Source organism: Nerophis ophidion, linkage group LG13 (genome assembly GCF_033978795.1).
Source record: "Nerophis ophidion isolate RoL-2023_Sa linkage group LG13, RoL_Noph_v1.0, whole genome shotgun sequence".
Classification (NCBI taxonomy): domain Eukaryota; kingdom Metazoa; phylum Chordata; class Actinopteri; order Syngnathiformes; family Syngnathidae; genus Nerophis; species Nerophis ophidion.
In genome coordinates this window covers 1,276,624-1,297,734 of record NC_084623.1, presented here as the reverse complement: position 1 = coordinate 1,297,734, position 21,111 = coordinate 1,276,624, and the positions used below count along the sequence as shown (strand labels likewise).

Below are 21,111 nucleotides of genomic sequence, written 5' to 3'. Positions count from 1 at the left end.
AGGCAGCACTATGGACACCTTTTGTTGACATACTTCAGGGGAAGATTTTGTGTTACTAAACAGGCAGCACTATGGACACCTTTTGTTGACATACTTCAGGGGAAGATGTTGTGTTACTAAACATGCAGCACTATGGACACCTTTTGTTGACATACTTCAGGGGAAGATGTTGTGTTACTAAACAGGCAGCACTATGGACACCTTTTGTTGACATACTTCAGGGGAAGATGTTGTGTTACTAAACAGGCAGCACTATGGACACCTTTTGTTGACATACTTCAGGGGAAGATGTTGTGTTACTAAACAGGCAGCACTATGGACACCTTTTGTTGACATACTTCAGGGGAAGATGTTGTGTTACCAAACAGGCAGCACTATGGACACCTTTTGTTGACATACTTCAGGGGAAGATGTTGTGTTACTAAACAGGCAGCACTATGGACACCTTTTGTTGACATACTTCAGGGGAAGATGTTGTGTTACTAAACAGGCAGCACTATGGACACCTTTTGTTGACATACTTCAGGGGAAGATGTTGTGTTACTAAACAGGCAGCACTATGGACACCTTTTGTTGACATACTTCAGGGGAAGATGTTGTGTTACCAAACAGGCAGCACTATGGACACCTTTTGTTGACATACTTCAGGGGAAGATGTTGTGTTACTAAACAGGCAGCACTATGGACACCTTTTGTTGACATACTTCAGGGGAAGATGTTGTGTTACTAAACAGGCAGCACTATGGACACCTTTTGTTGACATACTTCAGGGGAAGATGTTGTGTTACTAAACAGGCAGCACTATGGACACCTTTTGTTGACATACTTCAGGGGAAGATGTTGTGTTACTAAACAGGCAGCACTATGGACACCTTTTGTTGACATACTTCAGGGGAAGATGTTGTGTTACTAAACAGGCAGCACTATGGACACCTTTTGTTGACATACTTCAGGGGAAGATGTTGTGTTACTAAACAGGCAGCACTATGGACACCTTTTGTTGACATACTTCAGGGGAAGATGTTGTGTTACTAAACAGGCAGCACTATGGACACCTTTTGTTGACATACTTCAGGGGAAGATGTTGTGTTACTAAACAGGCAGCACTATGGACACCTTTTGTTGACATACTTCAGGGGAAGATGTTGTGTTACTAAACAGGCAGCACTATGGACACCTTTTGTTGACATACTTCAGGGGAAGATGTTGTGTTACCAAACAGGCAGCACTATGGACACCTTTTGTTGACATACTTCAGGGGAAGATGTTGTGTTACTAAACAGGCAGCACTATGGACACCTTTTGTTGACATACTTCAGGGGAAGATGTTGTGTTACTAAACAGGCAGCACTATGGACACCTTTTGTTGACATACTTCAGGGGAAGATGTTGTGTTACTAAACAGGCAGCACTATGGACACCTTTTGTTGACATACTTCAGGGGAAGATGTTGTGTTACCAAACAGGCAGCACTATGGACACCTTTTGTTGACATACTTCAGGGGAAGATGTTGTGTTACTAAACAGGCAGCACTATGGACACCTTTTGTTGACATACTTCAGGGGAAGATGTTGTGTTACTAAACAGGCAGCACTATGGACACCTTTTGTTGACATACTTCAGGGGAAGATGTTGTGTTACTAAACAGGCAGCACTATGGACACCTTTTGCTGACATACTTCAGGGGAAGATGTTGTGTTACTAAACAGGCAGCACTATGGACACCTTTTGTTGACATACTTCAGGGGAAGATGTTGTGTTACTAAACAGGCAGCACTATGGACACCTTTTGTTGACATACTTCAGGGGAAGATGTTGTGTTACTAAACAGGCAGCACTATGGACACCTTTTGTTGACATACTTCAGGGGAAGATGTTGTGTTACTAAACAGGCAGCACTATGGACACCTTTTGTTGACATACTTCAGGGGAAGATTTTGTGTTACTAAACAGGCAGCACTATGGACACCTTTTGTTGACATACTTCAGGGGAAGATGTTGTGTTACTAAACAGGCAGCACTATGGACACCTTTTGTTGACATACTTCAGGGGAAGATGTTGTGTTACTAAACAGGCAGCACTATGGACACCTTTTGTTGACATACTTCAGGGGAAGATGTTGTGTTACTAAACATGCAGCACTATGGACACCTTTTGTTGACATACTTCAGGGGAAGATGTTGTGTTACTAAACAGGCAGCACTATGGACACCTTTTGTTGACATACTTCAGGGGAAGATGTTGTGTTACTAAACAGGCAGCACTATGGACACCTTTTGTTGACATACTTCAGGGGAAGATGTTGTGTTACTAAACATGCAGCACTATGGACACCTTTTGTTGACATACTTCAGGGGAAGATGTTGTGTTACTAAACAGGCAGCACTATGGACACCTTTTGTTGACATACTTCAGGGGAAGATGTTGTGTTACTAAACAGGCAGCACTATGGACACCTTTTGTTGACATACTTCAGGGGAAGATGTTGTGTTACTAAACAGGCAGCACTATGGACACCTTTTGTTCACATACTTCAGGGGAAGATGTTGTGTTACCAAACAGGCAGCACTATGGACACCTTTTGTTGACATACTTCAGGGGAAGATGTTGTGTTACCAAACAGGCAGCACTATGGACACCTTTTGTTGACATACTTTAGGGGAAGATGTTGTGTTACTAAACAGGCAGCACTATGGACACCTTTTGTTGACATACTTCAGAGGAAGATGTTGTGTTACTAAACAGGCAGCACTATGGACACCTTTTGTTGACATACTTCAGGGGAAGATGTTGTGTTACTAAACAGGCAGCACTATGGACACCTTTTGTTGACATACTTCAGGGGAAGATGTTGTGTTACTAAACAGGCAGCACTATGGACACCTTTTGTTGACATACTTCAGGGGAAGATGTTGTGTTACTAAACAGGCAGCACTATGGACACCTTTTGTTGACATACTTCAGGGGAAGATGTTGTGTTACTAAACAGGCAGCACTATGGACACCTTTTGTTGACATACTTCAGGGGAAGATGTCGTGTTACTAAACAGGCAGCACTATGGACACCTTTTGTTGACATACTTCAGGGGAAGATGTTGTGTTACTAAACAGGCAGCACTATGGACACCTTTTGTTGACATACTTCAGGGGAAGATGTTGTGTTACTAAACAGGCAGCACTATGGACACCTTTTGTTGACATACTTCAGGGGAAGATGTTGTGTTACCAAACAGGCAGCACTATGGACACCTTTTGTTGACATACTTCAGGGGAAGATGTTGTGTTACTAAACAGGCAGCACTATGGACACCTTTTGTTGACATACTTCAGGGGAAGATGTTGTGTTACCAAACAGGCAGCACTATGGACACCTTTTGTTGACATACTTCAGGGGAAGATGTTGTGTTACCAAACAGGCAGCACTATGGACACCTTTTGTTGACATACTTCAGGGGAAGATGTTGTGTTACTAAACAGGCAGCACTATGGACACCTTTTGTTGACATACTTCAGGGGAAGATGTTGTGTTACCAAACAGGCAGCACTATGGACACCTTTTGTTGACATACTTCAGGGGAAGATGTTGTGTTACTAAACAGGCAGCACTATGGACACCTTTTGTTGACATACTTCAGGGGAAGATGTTGTGTTACTAAACAGGCAGCACTATGGACACCTTTTGTTGACATACTTCAGGGGAAGATGTTGTGTTACCAAACAGGCAGCACTATGGACACCTTTTGTTGACATACTTCAGGGGAAGATGTTGTGTTACTAAACAGGCAGCACTATGGACACCTTTTGTTGACATACTTCAGGGGAAGATGTTGTGTTACTAAACAGGCAGCACTATGGACACCTTTTGTTGACATACTTCAGGGGAAGATGTTGTGTTACCAAACAGGCAGCACTATGGACACCTTTTGTTGACATACTTCAGGGGAAGATGTTGTGTTACTAAACAGGCAGCACTATGGACACCTTTTGTTGACATACTTCAGGGGAAGATGTTGTGTTACCAAACAGGCAGCACTATGGACACCTTTTGTTGACATACTTCAGGGGAAGATGTTGTGTTACCAAACAGGCAGCACTATGGACACCTTTTGTTGACATACTTCAGGGAAGATGTTGTGTTACTAAACAGGCAGCACTATGGACACCTTTTGTTGACATACTTCAGGGGAAGATGTTGTGTTACTAAACAGGCAGCACTATGGACACCTTTTGTTGACATACTTCAGGGGAAGATGTTGTGTTACTAAACAGGCAGCACTATGGACACCTTTTGTTGACATACTTCAGGGGAAGATGTTGTGTTACTAAACAGGCAGCACTATGGACACCTTTTGTTGACATACTTCAGGGGAAGATGTTGTGTTACTAAACAGGCAGCACTATGGACACCTTTTGTTGACATACTTCAGGGGAAGATTTTGTGTTACTAAACAGGCAGCACTATGGACACCTTTTGTTGACATACTTCAGGGGAAGATGTTGTGTTACTAAACATGCAGCACTATGGACACCTTTTGTTGACATACTTCAGGGGAAGATGTTGTGTTACTAAACAGGCAGCACTATGGACACCTTTTGTTGACATACTTCAGGGGAAGATGTTGTGTTACTAAACAGGCAGCACTATGGACACCTTTTGTTGACATACTTCAGGGGAAGATGTTGTGTTACTAAACAGGCAGCACTATGGACACCTTTTGTTGACATACTTCAAGGGAAGATGTTGTGTTACTAAACAGGCAGCACTATGGACACCTTTTGTTCACATACTTCAGGGGAAGATGTTGTGTTACCAAACAGGCAGCACTATGGACACCTTTTGTTGACATACTTCAGGGGAAGATGTTGTGTTACCAAACAGGCAGCACTATGGACACCTTTTGTTGACATACTTTAGGGGAAAATGTTGTGTTACTAAACAGGCAGCACTATGGACACCTTTTGTTGACATACTTCAGGGGAAGATGTTGTGTTACTAAACAGGCAGCACTATGGACACCTTTTGTTGACATACTTCAGGGGAAGATGTTGTGTTACTAAACAGGCAGCACTATGGACACCTTTTGTTGACATACTTCAGGGGAAGATGTTGTGTTACTAAACAGGCAGCACTATGGACACCTTTTGTTGACATACTTCAGGGGAAGATGTTGTGTTACTAAACAGGCAGCACTATGGACACCTTTTGTTGACATACTTCAGGGGAAGATGTTGTGTTACTAAACAGGCAGCACTATGGACACCTTTTGTTGACATACTTCAGGGGAAGATGTTGTGTTACTAAACAAATGAATGCTTTATAAAAGCAATTGGCATGAAGTGTATTGTATGTATGTTATGTACTACTATTGCGATGAATGTATAATTATATATAATTATATATATATATATATATATATAATTATGTGATATACTCTGCATACAAGGAATGTCGAGAGTACAGCTCTTTTTTACACTTGCTGTAAAAGTAATGAATTCATTGTGGATATGTTTTGTGGGTTCTTCCGAGGATGTTGTAGTCGTAATGATTTGTGCAGTCCTTTGAGACATTTGTGATTTGGGGCTATATAAATAAACATTGATTGATTGATTGATGTTATCAGATATTCCACTAATTCGCCTTGTTACCTTAAGCTATTTAATATCTATATTTAGATTGCTTAGCATCTATCGATTTACTTTGGATTGCTTTAAGCATGTTTAACGTACAAATTGCTGAAAGAAGAATTACAACAGCTGATGCCGTGCAGTGTCAGAGTTGTGAGAAACAAAGACTAAATACAACCATTTTCTTGTTCAGGTACTGGATTGGTTTGTTCAGATCTGCCTGGGCCTCAAACACATCCATGACAGAAAGATCCTGCACAGAGACATTAAAAGTCAGGTACGTAAGATCACAACTCTGTTGGACCAAAAGTCTTCTTCCATGACCCTCTAAAGCAGGGGTCGGCAACCCGCGGCTCCGGAGCCGCATCACTCTGATGTGGCTCAGCTGCTAAATTACCGACCCCAACGACTATTCCGTGAGGTTTCCCCGGATTTTAGTGCCTCTCAGAAATCACCCTGGAATAACCACTTATACTTCAATACTGAGGGTGTGCAGTGATGGCACTGTCTTTAACCTCCTCTACTGCGTGTCGTCGCGCCCGCTTTTACATCATGTAATCTGCATGTTGACTAGTTACATTTTAAATTTAGCCCCTGCTAACACACGAAAATTACTGCCTACTTAGTCAACTGCCATACAGGTTACACTGAGAGTTGTAATATAATCAACTTTAACACTCTTACTAATATGCGCTACACTGTGAACCCACACCAAACAAGAATGACAAAGACTTTTTGGGAGAACATCGGCACTGTAACACAACATAAACACACAATAACAAATACCCAGAATCCCATGCATCCCTACTCTTCTGGGCTACATTAGCACCAACCCTTGCCCCCTCCGACCCCGCCCATCTCAACTGACGCACGGAGAGGGTGGGGGGATTTGGTGCTAGCATGGTGTATAATGTAGCACGGAAGAGTGGGATGCATGGGATTCTGGGTATTTGTTCTTTTGTGTTTATGTTGTGTTACAGTGCCAATGTTCTCCCAAAATATATATATATGCTTGATGAATACATCATATACATGCTTGATGCATACATCATATATCATATACACATGCTTGATGAATACATCATACATCATATACACATGCTTGATGAATACATCATATACACATGCTTGATGAATACATCATATATCATATACACATGCTTGATGAATACATCATATACACATGCTCGATGAATACATCATATATCACATCCACATCCTTGATGAATACATCATACATCATATACACATGCTTGATGAATACATCATATATCATATACACATGCTTGATGAATACATCATATATCATATTCACATGCTTGATGAATACATCATATATCATATACACATGCTTGATGAATACATCATATATCATATACACAAGCTTGATGAATACATCATACATCATACACACATGCTTGATGAATACATCATATATCATATACACATGCTTGATGAATACATCATATATCATATACACATGCTTGATGAATACATCATACATCATATACACATGCTTGATGAATACATCATACATCATACACATGCTTGATGTATGATGTATTCATCAAGCATGTGTATGATCATACATACACATGCTTGATGAATACATCACACATCATATACACATTCTTGATGAATACATAATATATGATATACACATGCTTGATGAATACATCATATATCATATACACATGCTTGATGATTACATCATATATCATATAGACATGCTTGATTATTACATCATATATCATATACACATGCTTGATGATTACATCATATATCATATACACATGCTTGATGAATACATCATATATCATATACACATGCTTGATGAATACATCATATATCATATACACATGCTTGATGAATACATCATATATCATATACACATGCTTGATGAATACATCATATATCATATACACATGCTTGATGAATACATCATATATAATATACACATGCTTGATGAATACATCATATATCATATACACATGCTTGATGAATACATCATATACACATGCTTGATGAATACATCATATATCATATACACATGCTTGATGAATACATCATATACACATGCTTGATGAATACATCATATACACATGCTTGATGATTACATCATATATCATATACACATGCTTGATGAATACATCATATATCATATACACATGCTTGATGATTACATCATATATCATATACACATGCTTGATGAATACATCATATATCATATACACATGCTTGATGATTACATCATATGTCATATACACATGCTTGATGAATACATCATATATCATATACACATGCTTGATGAATACATCATATATCATACACATGCTTGATGATTACATCATATACACATGCTTGATGAATACATCATATATCATATACACATGCTTGATGAATACATCATATATCATATACACATGCTTGATGAATACATCATATATCATATACACATGCTTGATGAATACATCATACATCATATACACATGCTTGATGAATACATCATATATCATATACACATGCTTGATGAATACATCATATATCATATACACATGCTTGATGATTACATCATATATCATATACACATGCTTGATGAATACATCATATATCATATACACATGCTTGATGAATACATCATATATCATATACACTTGCTTGATGAATACATCATATATCATATACACATGCTTGATGAATACATCATATATCATATACACTTGCTTGATGAATACATCATATATCATACACATGCTTGATGATTACATCATATACACATGCTTGATGATTACATCATATATCATATACACATGCTTGATGAATACATCATACATCATATACACATGCTTGATGATTACATCATATATCATATACACATGCTTGATGAATACATCATATATCATATACACATGCTTGATGAATACATCATACATCATATACACATGCTTGATGATTACATCATATATCATATACACATGCTTGATGAATACATCATATATCATATACACATGCTTGATGAATACATCATATATCATATACACATGCTTGATGAATACATCATATATCATATACACATGCTTGATGAATACATCATATATCATATACACATGCTTGATGATTACATCATATATCATATACACATGCTTGATGAATACATCATACATCATATACACATGCTTGATGATTACATCATATATCATATACACATGCTTGATGAATACATCATATATCATATACACATGCTTGATGAATACATCATATATCATATACACATGCTTGATGAATACATCATATATCATATACACATGCTTGATGAATACATCATATATCATATACACATGCTTGATGAATACATCATATATCATATACACATGCTTGATGAATACATCATACATCATATTCACATGCTAGAGGGGGGGGGGGGGGGTTGCCCACATCTGAGGTCCTCTCCAAGGTTTCTCATAGTCAGCATTGTCACTGGCGTCCCACTGGATGTGAATTCTCCCTGCCCACTGGGTGTGAGTTTTCCTTGCCGTTTTGTGGGTTCTTCCGAGGATGTTGTAGTCGTAATGATTTGTGCAGTCCTTTGAGACATTTGTGATTTGGGGCTATATAAATAAACATTGATTGATTGATTGATGCTTGATGAATACATCATATAAAGGCTGCAAGTGAGCAAATATGGAAATGAATTGGCAAGAGTTGAGGTTAGATACTCAGCGGCACTACGACTGGAAGTGGGACTGCAGGCTGAAGCAGAGGAAGAGGGGCGTGCTTCATCATCTATGTCGCTGCTTCTCCACGTGTCCAAAACACGCCACGGTTCTCCAACGTTCAGGGTTATGTGCGGCCTGAACATCTTTCCCGCTTACATGAAAGCGAAGCCTGGCAATAATTTCATATTTCCGTTTCCTCGTCGTATTTTTTTGTAAAATGAAGCCGTGCCATGAGGCGTTTTTTTCCAGTCCATTATTTTTGCTGCTTTCTGTATCTGCCACCTAATGACTGAGCTACGTCATTTCCTGGGACGTCCAACAGGGAATTTCCTGTGGGATGGGATTCGTTCGCAGGGATTTGAATAAAGAACCAAGTCTCTTTCTTTACTATAGTGGCCTCGATAACGGGAACCGATTTTTAAAAAGGGATTCGAGTTGAAAGAATCGGTTCTTTTCTTATCGAACAACCGGGAAAACCGGTTTCAAACATCATCCCTAAGTGTAATATATAGTGTAGTGTAGTATAATATAGTGTAGTGTATACACTACACTATATTACATTACACTACACTACACTACACTATATATTACACTGCACTCTATAACACTACACTATATTACACCACACTATATTACACTACACTACACTACACTACACTATATATTACACTGCACTCTATAACACTACACTATATTACACTACACTACACTACACTACACTATATATTACACTGCACTCTATAACACTACACTATATTACACTACACTACACTACACTATATATTGCACTGCACTCTATAACACTACACTATATTACACTACCCTACACTATATATTACACTGCACTCTATAACACTACACTATATTACACCACACTATATTACTCTACACTACACTACACTACACTACACTATATATTACACTGCACTCTATAACATTACACTACATTACATTACACTACATTACACTACACTATATTACACTGCACTCTATAACAGTACACTATATTACACTACACTATATTACACTGCACTACACTACACTATATATTACACTGCACTCTATAACACTACACTACATTACACTACACTATATTACACTGCACTCTATAACAGTACACTATATTACACTACACTATATATTACACTGCACTCTATAACACTACACTACATTACACTACACTATATTACACTGCACTCTATAACAGTACACTATATTACACTACACTATATATTACACTGCACTCTATAACACTACACTACACTATATATTACACTGCACTCTATAACACTACACTACACTACACTATATTACACTACACTACACTATATTACACTACACTGCACTCTATAACACTGCACCACATTACACTACACTATATTACACTACACTACACTATATTACACTACACTACACTATATTACACTGCAATCTATAACACTAAACTACTAACACTACACTACATTACACTACACTATTACACTACACTGTATTACACTGCACTCTATAACACTACACTACATTACACTTCACTATATTATAATATACACTACACTATATTATAATATACACTACACTATATTATAATATAGTGTAATGTTATAGAGTGCAATGTAATATAGTGTAGTGTAATATATAGTGTAGTGTAGTATAATGTAGTGTAGTGTAGTATAATGTAATGTAGTGTAATATAATGTAGTGTAGTGTAGTATCAATCAATCAATCAATGTTTACTTATATAGCCCTAAATCACAAGTGTCTCAAAGGGCTGCACAAACCACAACGACATCCTCGGTAGGCCCACATAAGGGCAAGGAAAACTCACACCCAGTGGGACGTCGGTGACAATGATGACCCAGTGGGACGTCGGTGACAAGTATAATGTAGTGTAGTGTAGTTTAGTGTAATGTAGTGTAGTGTAGTGTAGTGTAGTGTGGTGTAGTGTAATGTAGTGTAGTGTGATGTAGTGTAGTGTAGTGGGATGTAATGTAGTGTAATGTAGTGTAGTGTAGTGGGATGTAATGTAGTGTGATGTAGTGTAGTGTGGTGTAGTGTAATGTAGTGTAGTGTGATGTAGTGTAATGTAGTGTAGTGTAGTGGGATGTAATGTAGTGTAATGTAGTGTAGTGTAGTGTGATGTAGTGTAGTGTAATGTAGTGTAGTGTAGTGTGATGTAGTGTAGTGTGATGTAGTGTAGTGTAGTGGGATGTAATGTAGTGTAATGTAGTGTAGTGTAGTGGGATGTAATGTAGTGTAATGTAGTGTAGTGTAGTGTGATGTAATGTAGTGCAATGTAGTGTAATGTTGTGTAGTGTAGTGTAGTGTGGTGTAATGTAGTGTAGTGTAGTGTAGTGTGATGTAATGTAGTGTGATGTAGTGTAGTGTGATGTAGTGTGGTGTAGTGTAATGTAGTGTAGTGTGATGTAGTGTAGTATAGTGTAGTGTAGTGGGATGTAATGTAGTGTAGTGTAGTGTGATGTAGTGTAGTGTGATGTAGTGTAGTGTAGTGGGATGTAATGTAGTGTGATGTAGTGTAGTGTAGTGGGATGTAATGTAGTGTAATGTAGTGTAGTGTAGTGTGATGTAGTGTAGTGTAATGTAGTGTAGTGTAGTGTGATGTAGTGTAGTGTAATGTAGTGTAGTGTAGTGTAGTGGGATGTAATGTAGTGTAATGTAGTGTAGTGTAGTGGGATGTAATGTAGTCTAATGTAGTGTAGTGTGATGTAGTGTAGTGTAATGTAGTGTAGTGTAGTGGGATGTAATGTAGTGTAGTGTAGTGTGATGTAGTGTAGTGTAATGTAGTGTAGTGTAGTGTAGTGGGATGTAATGTAGTGTGATGTAGTGTAGTGTGATGTAGTGTAGTGTGATGTAGTGTAGTGTAATGTAGTGTAGTGTAGTGTGATGTAGTGTAGTGTGATGTAGTGTAGTGTGATGTAGTGTAGTGTAGTGGGATGTAATGTAGTCTAATGTAGTGTAGTGTGATGTAGTGTAGTGTAATGTAGTGTAGTGTAGTGGGATGTAATGTAGTGTAGTGTAGTGTGATGTAGTGTAGTGTAATGTAGTGTAGTGTAGTGTAGTGGGATGTAATGTAGTGTAATGTAGTGTAGTGTAGTGGGATGTAATGTAGTGTGATGTAGTGTAGTGTAATGTAGTGTAGTGTAGTGTAATGTAGTGTAGTGTAGTGTAGTGTAATGTAGTGTAGTGTAGTGTGATGTAGTGTAGTGTGATGTAGTGTAGTGTAGTGGGATGTAATGTAGTGTAATGTAGTGTAGTGTATTGTAGTGGGATGTAATGTATTGTAGTGTAGTGTGATGTAATGTAGTGTAATGTAGTGTAGTGTAGTGTGATGTAATGTAGTGTAATGTAGTGTAGTGTAGTGTGATGTAATGTAGTGTAATGTAGTGTAGTGTGATGTAATGTAGTGTGATGTAGTGTAGTGTGAGGTAGTGTAGTGTAGTGTGATGTAGTGTAGTGTAATGTAGTGTAGTGTAGTGTGATGTAGTGTAGTGTAATGTAGTGTAGTGTAGTGTAATGTAGTGTAGTGTAGTGTAATGTAGTGTAGTGTAATGTAGTGTAGTGTGATGTAGTGTAATGTAGTGTGATGTAGTGTAGTGTAGTGTAATGTAGTGTAGTGTAGTGTAGTGTGATGTAGTGTAGTGTAATGTAGTGTAGTGTAGTGTAGTGTGATGTAGTGTAGTGTAATGTAGTGTAGTGTAGTGTAGTGTAATGTAGTGTGATGTAGTGTAGTGTAGTGTGATGTACTGTAGTGTAGTGTAGTGTAGTGTGATGTAGTGTAGTGTAATGTAGTGTAGTGTAGTGTGATGTAGTGTAGTGTGATGTAGTGTAGTGTAGTGGGATGTAATGTAGTGTAGTGTATTGTAGTGGGATGTAATGTAGTGTAATGTATTGTAGTGTAGTGTGATGTAATGTAGTGTAATGTAGTGTAGTGTAGTGTGATGTAATGTAGTGTAACGTAGTGTAGTGTGATGTAATGTAGTGTGATGTAGTGTAGTGTAGTGTGATGTAGTGTAGTGTAGTGTGATGTAGTGTAGTGTAATGTAGTGTAGTGTAATGTAGTGTAGTGTAGTGTAGTGTGATGTAGTGTAATGTAGTGTGATGTAGTGTAGTGTAATGTAGTGTAGTGTAGTGTAATGTAGTGTAGTGTAGTGTAATGTAGTGTAATATAGTGTAGTGTAGTGTGATGTAGTGTAGTGTAATGTAGTGTAGTGTAATGTAGTGTAGTGTAGTGTGATGTAGTGTAGTGTAGTGGGATGTAATGTAGTGTAGTGTATTGTAGTGGGATGTAATGTAGTGTAATGTATTGTAGTGTAGTGTGATGTAATGTAGTGTAATGTAGTGTAGTGTAGTGTAGTGTAGTGTGATGTAGTGTAGTGTAATGTAGTGTAGTGTAGTGTAATGTAGTGTAGTGTAATGTAGTGTAGTGTAATATAGTGTAGTGTAGTGTAATTTAGTGTAGTGTAGTGTGGTGTAGTGTAGTGTAATGTAGTGTAGTGTAGTGTAATGTAGTGTAGTGTAGTGTGATGTAGTGTAGTGTAGTGTAGTGTAATGTAGTGTAGTGTAGTGTGATGTAGTGTAGTGTAGTGTAGTGTAATGTAGTGTAGTGTAGTGTGATGATGTCATGTGCATTCACCATGTCTACTTGTTTCTCTTCTAGAACATCTTCCTCACAGAGCGAGGGAGGAAAGTCAAGCTTGGAGACTTTGGCATTGCCAGAATGTTAAATAAGTAATTAACACACACACACACATGCACGCACGCACACACACACACACACACACACACACACACACACACACACACACACGCACGCAGACACAGTTTATGATTTTCTGGTGCATATGTGTGTGTGTGTGTGTGTGTGTGTGTGTGTGTGTGTGTGTGTGTGTGTGTGTGTGTGTGTCTAGTACCATGGAGCTTGCCAGGACTTGTGTTGGGACTCCTCACTACCTGTCCCCAGAGATCTGTGAGAGTCGGCCTTACAACAACAAAACGTAGGTAGTAATAACAATATTATTAATGATATAACTAACCCACTGTCACGGTAATAACAATATTATTAATGATATAACTAACCCACTGTCACGGTAATAACAATATTATTAATGATATAACTAACCCACTGTCAAGGTAATAACAATATTATTAATGATATAACTAACCCACTGTCATGGTAATAACAATATTATTAATGATATAACTAACCCACTGTCATGGTAATAACAATATTATTAATGATATAACTAACCCACTGTCACGGTAATAACAATATTATTAATGATATAACTAACCCACTGTCATGGTAATAACAATATTATTAATGATATAACTAACCCACTGTCATGGTAATAACAATATTCCATCCATCCATTCATTTCTTCCTGCTTGTCCTGTTCGGACATGATAATGCCAGTAGATTCATGTATCATCATAATAATAATGATGATGATATTGCCAGTAGATTCATGTATCATAATAATGATGATGATGATGTTGCCAGTAGAATCATGTATCATAATAATGATGATGATATTGCCAGTAGAGTCATGTATCATAATAATGATGATGATGATGATGATATTGCCAGTAGATTCATGTATCACAATGTCCTGCAGGGACATATGGTCTCTGGGCTGTGTCCTCTATCAACTGTGCACACTCAGACTGCCTGTAAGTTACACACACACACACACACACACACACTTACACACACCTACGTATATACACACACACAGATACACGAACGTATACACACAGACATGTACACACACTCTTATGTATACACACACACACACATATGTACGAACACATACGTACCCACACACAAGTAACAAACACATGTACACACATGTACACACACACCTACACACACGTGCACACACACATACGTTCACACACACAAGTAACAAACACATACACACACACACATGTACACACATCATCATCGGCGGTCTTGAAGCGAGTATGACGATCCTCCTGGTCGGGGTGTATCCCTTTAAGGAGGATGCGTGTGCGTGACTTAGTTTAAGCAGGGGACACTGGTGCACAGGCGGTCACCACACCGTCCTTGACAGATCTGGGTCAGGGTCCAGTGGCATGGAGTCCAAGATCACTGGGGACCCTTTTCTGCTGCAGCCTTCATCCGCCATCCGGGCCGTTGTGAGGCTCCATAGGTTTAGCAGTCATCCTCCACCTGTTCCACCGTTGTGACGCTCCATAGGGTTAGCAGTCATCCTCCACCTGTTCCACCGTTGTGACGCTCCATAGGGTTGGCAGTCATCCTCCACCTGTTCCACCGTTGTGACGCTCCATAGGGTTAGCAGTCATCCTCCACCTGTTCCACCGTTGTGACGCTCCATAGGGTTAGCAGTCATCCTCCACCTGTTCCACCGTTGTGACGCTCCATAGGGTTAGCAGTCATCCTCCACCTGTTCCACCGTTGTGACGCTCCATAGGGTTAGCAGTCATCCTCCACCTGTTCCACCGTTGTGACGCTCCATAGGGTTAGCAGTCATCCTCCACCTGTTCCACCGTTGTGACGCTACATCGGGTTAGCAGTCATCCTCCACCTGTTCCACCGTTGTGACGCTCCATAGGGTTAGCAGTCATCCTCCACCTGTTCCACCGTTGTGACGCTCCATAGGGTTAGCAGTCATCCTCCACCTGTTCCACCGTTGTGACGCTCCATAGGGTTAGCAGTCATCCTCCACCTGTTCCACCGTTGTGACGCTCCATAGGGTTAGCAGTCATCCTCCACCTGTTCCACCGTTGTGACGCTCCATAGGGTTAGCAGTCATCCTCCACCTGTTCCACCGTTGTGACGCTCCATAGGGTTAGCAGTCATCCTCCACCTGTTCCACCGTTGTGACGCTCCATAGGGTTAGCAGTCATCCTCCACCTGTTCCACCGTTGTGACGCTCCATAGGGTTAGCAGTCATCCTCCACCTGTTCCACCGTTGTGACGCTCCATAGGGTTAGCAGTCATCCTCCACCTGTTCCACCGTTGTGACGCTCCATAGGGTTAGCAGTCATCCTCCACCTGTTCCACCGTTGTGACGCTCCATAGGGTTAGCAGTCATCCTCCACCTGTTCCACCGTTGTGACGCTCCATAGGGTTAGCAGTCATCCTCCACCTGTTCCACCGTTGTGACGCTCCATAGGGTTAGCAGTCATCCTCCACCTGTTCCACCGTTGTGACGCTCCATAGGGTTAGCAGTCATCCTCCACCTGTTCCACCGTTGTGACGCTCCATAGGGTTAGCAGTCATCCTCCACCTGTTCCACCGTTGTGACGCTCCATAGGGTTAGCAGTCATCCTCCACCTGTTCCACCGTTGTGAGGCTCCATAGGTTTAGCAGTCATCCTCCACCTGTTCCACCGTTGTGACGCTCCATAGGGTTAGCAGTCATCCTCCACCTGTTCCACCGTTGTGACGCTCCATAGGGTTAGCAGTCATCCTCCACCTGTTCCACCGTTGTGACGCTCCATAGGGTTAGCAGTCATCCTCCACCTGTTCCACCGTTGTGACGCTCCATAGGGTTAGCAGTCATCCTCCACCTGTTCCACCGTTGTGACGCTCCATAGGGTTAGCAGTCATCCTCCACCTGTTCCACCGTTGTGACGCTCCATAGGGTTAGCAGTCATCCTCCACCTGTTCCACCGTTGTGACGCTCCATAGGGTTAGCAGTCATCCTCCACCTGTTCCACCGTTGTGAGGCTCCATAGGGTTAGCAGTCATCCTCCACCTTCTCCACCGTTGTGACGCTCCATAGGGTTAGCAGTCATCCTCCACCTGTTCCACCGTTGTGAGGCTCCATAGGGTTAGCAGTCATCCTCCACCTGTTCCACCGTTGTGACGCTCCATAGGGTTAGCAGTCATCCTCCACCTGTTCAACCGTTGTGACCCTCCATAGGGTTAGCAGTCATCCTCCACCTGTTCCACCGTTGTGAGGCTCCATAGGGTTAGCAGTCATCCTCCACCTGTTCCACCGTTGTGACGCTCCATAGGGTTAGCAGTCATCCTCCACCTGTTCCACCGTTGTGACGCTCCATAGGGTTAGCAGTCATCCTCCACCTGTTCCACCGTTGTGACGCTCCATAGGGTTAGCAGTCACACTCCACCTGTTCCACCGTTGTGACGCTCCATAGGGTTAGCAGTCATCCTCCACCTTCTCCACCGTTGTGACGCTACATAGGGTTAGCAGTCATCCTCCACCTGTTCCACCGTTGTGACGCTCCATAGGGTTAGCAGTCATCCTCCACCTGTTCCACCGTTGTGACGCTCCATAGGGTTAGCAGTCATCCTCCACCTGTTCCACCGTTGTGACGCTCCATAGGGTTAGCAGTCATCCTCCACCTGTTCCACCGTTGTGACGCTCCATAGGGTTAGCAGTCATCCTCCACCTGTTCCACCGTTGTGACGCTCCATAGGGTTAGCAGTCATCCTCCACCTGTTCCACCGTTGTGACGCTCCATAGGGTTAGCAGTCATCCTCCACCTGTTCCACCGTTGTGACGCTCCATAGGGTTAGCAGTCATCCTCCACCTGTTCCACCGTTGTGACGCTCCATAGGGTTAGCAGTCATCCTCCACCTGTTCCACCGTTGTGACGCTCCATAGGGTTAGCAGTCATCCTCCACCTGTTCCACCGTTGTGACGCTCCATAGGGTTAGCAGTCATCCTCCACCTGTTCCACCGTTGTGACGCTCCATAGGGTTAGCAGTCATCCTCCACCTGTTCCACCGTTGTGACGCTCCATAGGGTTAGCAGTCATCCTCCACCTGTTCCACCGTTGTGACGCTCCATAGGGTTAGCAGTCATCCTCCACCTGTTCCACCGTTGTGACGCTCCATAGGGTTAGCAGTCATCCTCCACCTGTTCCACCGTTGTGACGCTCCATAGGGTTAGCAGTCATCCTCCACCTTCTCCACCGTTGTGACGCTACATAGGGTTAGCAGTCATCCTCCACCTGTTCCACCGTTGTGACGCTCCATAGGGTTAGCAGTCATCCTCCACCTGTTCCACCGTTGTGACGCTCCATAGGGTTAGCAGTCATCCTCCACCTGTTCCACTGTTGTGACGCTCCATAGGGTTAGCAGTCATCCTCCACCTGTTCCACCGTTGTGACGCTCCATAGGGTTAGCAGTCATCCTCCACCTGTTCCACCGTTGTGACGCTCCATAGGGTTAGCAGTCATCCTCCACCTGTTCCACCGTTGTGACGCTCCATAGGGTTAGCAGTCATCCTCCACCTGTTCCACCCTTGTGACGCTCCATAGGGTTAGCAGTCATCCTCCACCTTCTCCACCGTTGTGACGCTCCATAGGGTTAGCAGTCATCCTCCACCTTCTCCACCGTTGTGACGCTCCATAGGGTTAGCAGTCATCCTCCACCTGTTCCACCGTTGTGACGCTCCATAGGGTTAGCAGTCATCCTCCACCTGTTCCACCGTTGTGACGCTCCATAGGGTTAGCAGTCATCCTCCACCTGTTCCACCGTTGTGACGCTCCATAGGGTTAGCAGTCATCCTCCACCTGTTCCACCGTTGTGACGCTCCATAGGGTTAGCAGTCATCCTCCACCTGTTCCACCGTTGTGAGGCTCCATAGGGTTAGCAGTCATCCTCCACCTTCTCCACCGTTGTGACGCTCCATAGGGTTAGCAGTCATCCTCCACCTGTTCCACCGTTGTGAGGCTCCATAGGGTTAGCAGTCATCCTCCACCTGTTCCACCGTTGTGACGCTCCATAGGGTTAGCAGTCATCCTCCACCTGTTCCACCGTTGTGACCCTCCATAGGGTTAGCAGTCATCCTCCACCTGTTCCACCGTTGTGACGCTCCATAGGGTTAGCAGTCATCCTCCACCTGTTCCACCGTTGTGACGCTCCATAGGGTTAGCAGTCATCCTCCACCTGTTCCACCGTTGTGACGCTCCATAGGGTTAGCAGTCATCCTCCACCTGTTCCACCGTTGTGACGCTCCATAGGGTTAGCAGTCATCCTCCACCTTCTCCACCGTTGTGACGCTACATAGGGTTAGCAGTCATCCTCCACCTGTTCCACCGTTGTGACGCTCCATAGGGTTAGCAGTCATCCTCCACCTGTTCCACCGTTGTGACGCTCCATAGGGTTAGCAGTCATCCTCCACCTGTTCCACCGTTGTGACGCTCCATAGGGTTAGCAGTCATCCTCCACCTGTTCCACCGTTGTGACGCTCCATAGGGTTAGCAGTCATCCTCCACCTGTTCCACCGTTGTGACGCTCCATAGGGTTAGCAGTCATCCTCCACCTTCTCCACCGTTGTGACGCTCCATAGGGTTAGCAGTCATCCTCCACCTGTTCCACCGTTGTGACGCTCCATAGGGTTAGCAGTCATCCTCCACCTGTTCCACCGTTGTGACGCTCCATAGGGTTAGCAGTCATCCTCCACCTGTTCCACCGTTGTGACGCTCCATAGGGTTAGCAGTCATCCTCCACCTGTTCCACCGTTGTGACGCTCCATAGGGTTAGCAGTCATCCTCCACCTGTTCCACCGTTGTGACGCTCCATAGGGTTAGCAGTCATCCTCCACCTGTTCCACCGTTGTGACGCTCCATAGGGTTAGCAGTCATCCTCCACCTGTTCCACCGTTGTGACGCTCCATAGGGTTAGCAGTCATCCTCCACCTGTTCCACCGTTGTGACGCTCCATAGGGTTAGCAGTCATCCTCCACCTTCTCCACCGTTGTGACGCTCCATAGGGTTAGCAGTCATCCTCCACCTGTTCCACCGTTGTGACGCTCCATAGGGTTAGCAGTCATCCTCCACCTGTTCCACCGTTGTGACGCTCCATAGGGTTAGCAGTCATCCTCCACCTGTTCCACCGTTGTGACGCTCCATAGGGTTAGCAGTCATCCTCCACCTGTTCCACCGTTGTGACGCTCCATAGGGTTAGCAGTCATCCTCCACCTGTTCCACCGTTGTGACGCTCCATAGGGTTAGCAGTCATCCTCCACCTGTTCCACCGTTGTGACGCTCCATAGGGTTAGCAGTCATCCTCCACCTGTTCCACCGTTGTGACGCTCCATAGGGTTAGCAGTCATCCTCCACCTGTTCCACCGTTGTGACGCTCCATAGGGTTAGCAGTCATCCTCCACCTGTTCCACCGTTGTGACGCTCCATAGGGTTAGCAGTCATCCTCCACCTGTTCCACCGTTGTGACGCTCCATAGGGTTAGCAGTCATCCTCCACCTTCTCCACCGTTGTGACGCTCCATAGGGTTAGCAGTCATCCTCCACCTTCTCCACCGTTGTGACGCTCCATAGGGTTAGCAGTCATCCTCCACCTGTTCCACCGTTGTGACGCTCCATAGGGTTAGCAGTCATCCTCCACCTGTTCCACCGTTGTGACGCTCCATAGGGTTAGCAGTCATCCTCCACCTTCTCCACCGTTGTGACGCTACATAGGGTTAGCAGTCATCCTCCACCTGTTCCACCGTTGTGACGCTCCATAGGGTTAGCAGTCATCCTCCACCTGTTCCACCGTTGTGACGCTCCATAGGGTTAGCAGTCATCCTCCACCTGTTCCACCGTTGTGACGCTCCATAGGGTTAGCAGTCATCCTCCACCTGTTCCACCGTTGTGAGGCTCCATAGGGTTAGCAGTCATCCTCCACCTGTTCCACCGTTGTGACGCTCCATAGGGTTAGCAGTCATCCTCCACCTGTTCCACCGTTGTGACGCTCCATAGGGTTAGCAGTCATCCTCCACCTGTTCCACCG

The 21,111-nt window shown here is 42.8% G+C and overlaps 1 protein-coding gene across 1 annotated transcript in view; it reads left to right on the top strand.

Annotated features, from left to right (window-relative positions):
* Nucleotides 1-21,111, top strand: part of LOC133564059 (serine/threonine-protein kinase Nek5-like) — a 58,874-nt gene that overhangs the window by 18,927 nt on the left and 18,836 nt on the right. Inside the window, exons 5-8 of the mRNA XM_061918139.1 lie at nt 5,821-5,904; nt 14,019-14,089; nt 14,269-14,355; nt 14,977-15,031. Of these exons, the coding sequence (XP_061774123.1) occupies nt 5,821-5,904; nt 14,019-14,089; nt 14,269-14,355; nt 14,977-15,031 (297 nt within the window). The remainder of the gene's footprint in view (nt 1-5,820; nt 5,905-14,018; nt 14,090-14,268; nt 14,356-14,976; nt 15,032-21,111) is intronic.